This window comes from Dicentrarchus labrax, unplaced genomic scaffold, assembly GCF_905237075.1.
Source record: "Dicentrarchus labrax unplaced genomic scaffold, dlabrax2021, whole genome shotgun sequence".
NCBI classification, from domain to species: Eukaryota; Metazoa; Chordata; class Actinopteri; family Moronidae; genus Dicentrarchus; species Dicentrarchus labrax.
Window position 1 is genome coordinate 14,011,548 of NW_026136712.1, and position 7,422 is coordinate 14,018,969.

A 7,422-nucleotide genomic window follows, 5' to 3' on the forward strand; every position below is an offset into this window, starting at 1 on the left:
ACCATTACATTATGACGGTGACAGCCCACTTGGGATGTGACATGTAAATCCAAGCTCAGAAAAATATGAGTAAAAGTAGCCTCCATCATAATAAGGAATTAATATGATTATTCGTTTAGTCCGAGATCTGTGCAGGTCTTTAAGGGTTAACAAAGGTTAATTCACTTTAATTCACGCTTTCACGTGGTTTTATATGTGTAGTAATGATAATAATTATCAATCTAATAGCTTTAATATTACTATGCGTTTTTACTGATGTAGGGTTTTTGGATAAAATGTAATTTTCTAAATGAGGTTGCACCCACAGGTGAGTTTAGCCTAAAAGTCGCCGACACAGTCTCAAAGTTTGCTGCAGAAGCTGCCTGACAGGATCTGAAGAACACCTCTTTAACCCCGCATGTAATGTCCGATTAGTTTCACGCGTGGGTCTGTCTGAGGTCTAACGCAAAAGTGCGTGACCGGGGGAAAAAAAGGTCTCTTTTTGGTCCGGGGGGCCGCGTGCGGACACTCAGCCTCCTCTAACGGTGGAGAATAATGAACAGATGCTGAGTGAATTAGGAAAGAAATACTGGGTCCCTCCCACAAGGGCCACTTTGGCAGGGGCCGCCTGGCTGCCACGTGGCGCAGCTGGCACCGGGTTGGTGATGGTGGGCTTTACTGGTCTCTGGCTTTACTGGTGCTCAGACATTTAGCGACTTGGCACTGCGCACCGCTATCAAATCCTCTGCCAGCCGCCGCCCCTCCTCACTAAAACAAAAAAAAAAAAAAAAAAAAACTCCACAGTCTAACTGAGAGGTTAGAAAATAAAATCAGAAATGTGCCTCTCACCTTGTCCTCCGAGGCCTGCCCTTCACATGGGACTGGGAACTTAAGTAGACTAAACGTGACACAGAGGGATCCTGCAAATATCACAGACGGACTCTTTTCGGTGTCATATAGAGGATTATTCGATGACCTAATTCTGTACAAAACACCGAAATGTTTAAATATTTAAATGACTGCACTTTGCTTTGAGGCATTCAACCACTCATACAAGTGTCTTATTATTTAATCAACCTGCGGGTCGATGGATGGATGAGCTCTTTTTTTAAAAACTAGAAACCTGTCTATCTATCTAGGGAAATAAATATCAAAGTTAAGTTAATTTTCAAAATAAGATGTAGCCTATAGCCAAAATTATAAACTTCAGTTTATTACCTTACCTTTATAATGAATGAGGCAAAGTAAGAACCCTCGCAGCAGTTTGCAGGATACATAGATTGTTAATTTCCTCACAATTATTAATGTTCGTTCATTTGGACTAGCACAAAGTGAAGACACTATTTTTTTGTAGTCTGATGCAAAATGCCTAATTTCATTGGGTCTCAGCTATAAAGTGAGCTAATTTATTTTAAACAAAAGCTAACTAGGCTCTGAATCTTTCATAACACACTGATGAAGGTTGTCCTGTTATTGATACGGAAAAGCAAACCTGTTATTTTAGGAGAAAAATATATAATCTAAAAATAAGAAATCAGCTTCCTGCTTGTTTGCCCTTGATTATCAACAAAATTGCAGCCTGTCCAATTATTACATGAGGCACTCAAATGTGTTTATTTATTTATCTATTCATTTATTATTGGTGCTGCTAGTAACCATTTGGACTGTGTATATAATCTGTGGTGAGAGATGAGTGTGTGTGGGTGTGTGTCTGTGTTATAATGTGCACGTGTGTGTCCATTATGCCATCCCTGGGTTTCTTTATTTCAAACCAACGGGCCATTGATTTACCTGATTTTGCACCTGCCCGACTGGTGAGTCAGATGGGCCTTTGAAGCAAAAATTAAATCAAATTAAAAATGTTAAAAATATATGTATTATTATTCTCACTGTAAGAAATGCATATTTTTCAGTGTAACTCCTTGCCATGTAGCATTTGCTTGCATCTTTTTTTTTTTTTTTGCCTGGGTCAGTGCTGGATGGGACAGTTTCCACCCCGCGGTGCCCGGTGCTGATTTCCCCTGGACGTCCGCAACAACATATGGGACCCAGGGCAGTGGTCCAAGGATGGAGCCTGCTCCCACTATTGATTTGAGAAATCACCAATGATGTGATCAAGCCTACATAAATGGTCAAAGATTTAATGTAAATAATTGTTTGAATACCAGGAATCTGCAAAACTCTTGTATTTAATGCTGCAGGTTGAGTGAAAATATTAGTTTTTGCAACCAGGTTTTAAAAAAAATAAAATAAAAGGTGTATCAAGCTGTTACTCATTTAGTCCTTTTTGGTTAATGTTGGTATTTTAATTAATTATTATGAACATATGTGAGTGCTGTGATTCGTTAACCAGATCGTTGTATTATTTACACTCACCTGGGAAGTCTGAGAGGTCTGAATCAAACCATGCTGCTGTGAGCAGGCCCAGATCCACTTCCACTGTGCTGGAGAACAAATCTAAAAATACACTTTGTGTGTCAAGCGTTGGTGCTTTTTGTCTCCTGCTCTGAGTGACGGAGGCCTTTTGACCAGTCTCTAACTTACTTTAATTATATTGTTGAATATATCTGATGGCTTAACGTCAAAGAACACACAAGGAACATGTCTTTTTGCTTTTGATCAGGTTTTAAAGAGCTCATTCTGATTTAAAATCATTTATGTGAGCCGGTCCGTTTCTGCTACATAGCATCAGTTGTTTTGATGAATGTATCAGTGCTTCAAAATGATCATCCACAGAAATGTTTTCTATTAAAACAAGAAAAATATATTTCAGTTTCTTAACTCGCTCATTAACAGGTATGGAATTTCAAATTACTTTACATGAACATAATTTGTTGTTTTAATGCATGTGTGTTTATTCCAATACTTCCTTGTTGCTGTGCATAACCAAAGGTTGCACAACATGTACAGTCTCACTGTAATGTCACACAACGTGACGTCTAAGGAAGCATACCTTTTGCACATTTGGCCAGATACGGTCTTTAGGAGTGGTAAAGTCTAATTAAGGCCACTTCAGAGTTCAAACCAACATTAATGTCCAAGCCTGAGTGTGAGATTAAAACACAAAGTGCAAATATTTGGTGTAAAACATATAGTCTGATTCTTTTGTCACAGACATATTAAAGTTGGTATCATTTTTAATGTGCATTGTGCTAATTCTGTCAATTTCTTTAACATGTTTGTTTGATTTCTGTACTTTAACTGTCCAAATTTACCTTCAAATATAAGTGGTTGTTTTTTTGTCCTGTTCTTAGCTGCGACAGGCCAAGGCACTTATTTATAGCTTATCCATAATCAATTTAAAAATGATAGTGTTGTGTGTTATGTGCCTCCTATCATCCATTTTATTTCTTATAGTTTGAAGAAGCCTATAAATTCTTAATTTGTAAAGCTAGAATTAAGACAAATTTCACATTTATATTCTTTTAGATTGAATTAAAATACCCTCACCAGAAAATCAAGTGAAGTAAAATTACTTTTATCATATTAGTGAAATTTATTAACAAGGAAAACTGCACAAAAACCCATTTTGATGTTTAATTTAAAGGGAAAAAAGGTTTTTAAAAATAGATGTGCCTGTTGAAACCACTGTCTACATTTGTTATTTGATTTTTTGGGATAAATCCCCTTTGAAGCCAAAGATTCCTGACGATATTATTTCAGAGGAGGTTTTCATTTGTGTGAAGGCTTCTTCTTTTTTTTTTTTTTTTAAAAAGAAGGATTTCTTTGTTTGTTTTTGATCTATGATTAATAGATGAAAAAGACTGAGCCACTGGTTGAGGCCTACATGTTCACACAGCCCAAGAGTGAATGTCCCCCTCATGTTCAGAAGATCTGTTCAATCATATCAGACAATTATAAAACATTTTTTTTATTTCTGTTCTTTGTGTCATAACATGTTTAGGCCTATACATCTTTTATGTCAGTTGCACTCATTCTGCATACAGGATATTACTGGACACACTTTGATAGGAAGTACAGTAACAGTATAGGGATGACATCAGTAGAATACAGAAGGTAATCAGGGGACTCTTTCTGTCTCTCATCCTTTCTGAAGCTCTTGTTTCCCAAACAATATTACACATTATAGGATTGTCATTGTAAGGTCAATACGTCTGATTGAAAGGGCTCAGTTGTGGAAAAAAGCATTGAGATCCTCATACGGGGGCGCCCTGTCATGGTGCAAGTGCACATCGTGGAAAGGTGGAATGTTTTCAGAGTGCGCAGCTCCGCTGCGCGCTCCCGAGGGCCCAAAAGGGATGCTGTGGCTGGGTCGAGACGTGGCCAGTCCGGAATAATGCATAGAGTAATGATAGTTCCTGTCTGTCTCAGAAGTCTCCTGCTGTCTCCCGGACAGTCCGCCGTTCAGGCAGACGGGCGGGCTGTGCTGGCCTTCGTAGTCCGGGCTGTTATAATCAGGAGACGTTCCGCCCGGCGGGTACACGCCCTCGTACCCAGGACCGTAGGAATGGCTCCGCAAGTTAATCGCACCGGATCCGGGCTGGTAATGAGGGCTGGAGAGGCGGGAACACCGGTAGGAGTAGGGATGGACGGAGAAAGGAGAGCTGGGCATGTGGAAGCGGGATCCATCTGAACACTGTTCAGTCAGGAAGTTCCTGGTGTTGAGCTGCAGACAGCCAGCCACCAGATTGGTGGTGGGCTGGGACAGGCCTTTACACAACATCTGCACGTAGGTCACCACATCTGGACGTTTCCCGTTGCGTAAAATCTCCCCAAGGGCCAATATATAATTCTTGGCCAGCCTCAAAGTCTCTATCTTGGAGAGTTTCTGGGTTTTGGAGTAGCACGGCACCACTTTGCGCAGATTGTCCAGCGCTGAATTCAAGTCGTGCATGCGCGTGCGCTCCCGCGCGTTTGCCTTCATTCGACGCACCTTGGAGCGCTCCACGCGCGCCGCCGTCATCTTGCGTTTCTTTGGGCCGCGCTTCTTGGGCTTGTCTCCGCCGTTCTCATCCTCGCACTCCTCTTCCTCGGCATCATCATCCTCGTCATCGTCGCCGGCCATCTCAGACTCAGCTCGACTGCTGCCTTCCAGTGGCTCGTCCAGGTCGTCGTCGCCGAGGTGATCGTGTTCATCATCGTCCTTGTCCTTGCAGTCGTCGGTCTCGTTGTCATCCACCCATTCAGCCGCGAGCCTCTGGACGTCCGGCAGCACCTCGCTGAACAGACGGCTCAACATCGTGGCAAGCAACCTGCAAGAGACACAATGTTTAGCTGGACTGCTTTGCTGTTGTTTACGCAGTCAAAGCAAGAGAATCTGACTCTGAGTTTCTGCAAGGCCGTAGGCTGTATATATGCCCCGTACCCAGGGGGAAATAGACTGCAGTTATCTTTAATAATCTTTATCAGTTTCAGTTCAGTTTAACATTTTTTAATGAGGGTCAATACTTATTTAGACCTCCTTCCAGTTCCCTTTTATAAGTTTACCAAGACCAGCTTTTAGATCTTAAACTACATCCTGTTTCTCTTATCTTATAGTGAATAAGATTTAGTAAACCCAACATCCAGGCAACAAACGGCTGTATGAAATATGTTTTTTTATTAATGTGGAAAAATGTAAACCCCGGTTTTCATGCTCCGTCTGTATGTGTATAAATCTCCGTCTCAAGGGTTTGTGAATAATGTGGGTATCTTTTTCGACCTTTTTATTTTGTTATAGGAGTCCAGAAAGAGTGAAAAGTCTTTTCTTTTTTCTTTATTTCTTTTTTGTGTGCGTTAAAATCAGATTATTTTAATGGCATAAAGCAACAGCCTGGGCCACCCTTCGGCCTCCACATGTGCCTCGGTCTGTGCACTCCAGCTCCGGCCCAGGGAGCGGTGCTGGCCTTCTTCAGATGGCCCCCCAGGGACGCATTAAGAGTGCGGGTCCCTCCTCTGTCCTATAAATTACCAACCTGGAGGAATTCCAGCGCAGCCAGGCCGCACACTGGACCACAGAATCCCAAACATTTTTTTTAAGTCTCTGAATTAACAGGTTTCTTTTTTTTTTTTTTTTTTTGTACAATGCGCTTTAAGGGGACAAAAGATATTTCATAAAGTGGAACAATAACTGTTGTAATATGTATTCGGGACCAGACCATTTTCCACACAGGCCACAAGAAAAAACATTTTATCTTACAATTTCCTTTTCTGAACTTTAGTCTAAAAAGTAGTTACATGTCTGGGAGAAAGCGGTGGAGTGTGCCTTTAGACGTAGACCTGGACAATCCTTTCCCTTAATTAAAAATTCAGGTTTTAGATTAATGAAAGCCTTATTTAAACGGACACATGACCATGTTTTAATGAAATATTTGAACCATAATTTGTATGAAAGCTGACTTTTTGGAGATCTTTACCCCTTTAGATTCCTGGTGTCGAATCTAATAATAATTCGGGGAAAAACAGACTAAAGTTATTTATTAAAGCGAAATTTAAAACCAATATAAAAGCTGTAACATTCCCAAAATCTTCGCAGATTTTTCTCTCTCCAGTAATCTGAGCTCAGCTGTGTGTGTGGAGTCCAAGGACGCATTTTTTTTTCCTAATCTTGTAAGCACAATGTAATTAATGCCAACCAATACCTTGTCAATTAGCCTGTGTATCTCTATGGAGAATTCTACCCCCACAGTGCTCTGACGCGCGTCGTGAAGGACACACACACACACACACACACACACACACACACACACACACACACACACACACACACACACACACACACACACACAAACACACAAACATCTTTAGATACGATTTTCTAAATAAAATATGATAAAATACACTCTCCAGTGCTCATTTTCTAAGGCAATACAAAGCAAATTGTGGATGCAAAACTGCCATCTCTTAGGAATAAATATGGATCTGTAGTTTCATTTAGACAAAATCTATCTAATTAAACGTAGCTGGATCAATATCTTCGATAAGAGAAGCGATAGAGAGACTAAAATCTATCTGATCACGTAGCATGCCTGGAAAAAAAAAGATGGGAGAGATCGGAGCCCCTAATTTAGATAAATGCAATTAGCTCTGCCTCTAATTCCTCCCTCACAACACAACAGGCGTTAACACAAAGACAAGAAAACAAAAAAAACAAATCTTGATCCATTCCGATCAGTCTGATATTGATTGGAAACGTGCAACCTACCTCCGCGGTGGAGCTCAGTGACGGGGCAAAGCGGGTTTGTTTACACCATTTCTCTCCGGGTGGGCATCACATCCACACGCCCTGCACGGATGCTTGTGCAGGCGAGGCGCTGTGTTCCTGCTCTCACACCTCTCTCTCTCTCTCCTCTCCTGCCACCCTGCTCTGTCTCTCTCTCTCTCTTTCTCTCTCTCTCTCTCTGCTGCTGCTGCTGCTCCTTGCTATCCCGAGCCCAAACGCGTGGAGGGAGCCGTGTGGCACCTCAGAGGCAGGACTGGGTGGGTTACATACCAGCTCTGATG

At 41.4% G+C, this 7,422-nt stretch overlaps 1 protein-coding gene across 2 annotated transcripts; it reads right to left on the minus strand.

Annotated features, from left to right (window-relative positions):
- Positions 1-3,834: 3,834 nt before the first annotated feature.
- LOC127373169 (neurogenic differentiation factor 2-like) lies at positions 3,835-7,422 on the minus strand. Of its 2 annotated transcripts, none has more exons than XM_051417358.1 (2): positions 7,124-7,422; positions 3,835-5,192 (listed from the first exon to the last, which is right to left on the minus strand). In XM_051417358.1, exon 2 carries the CDS (start codon positions 5,177-5,179, stop codon positions 4,109-4,111), a length of 1,071 nt encoding a protein of 356 aa, XP_051273318.1. In that variant the 5' UTR covers positions 5,180-5,192; positions 7,124-7,422; the 3' UTR covers positions 3,835-4,108. The 2 variants fall into 2 exon arrangements, with proteins under 2 accessions (XP_051273318.1, XP_051273319.1); XM_051417359.1 differs by lacking the exon at positions 7,124-7,422 and adding an exon at positions 6,561-6,623.

Bases quoted from the DNA above. Each gene is read 5' to 3' on its own strand.
- LOC127373169 (XM_051417358.1), bottom strand. From the start codon at position 5,179: ATGTTGAGCCGTCTGTTCAGCGAGGTGCTGCCGGACGTCCAGAGGCTC.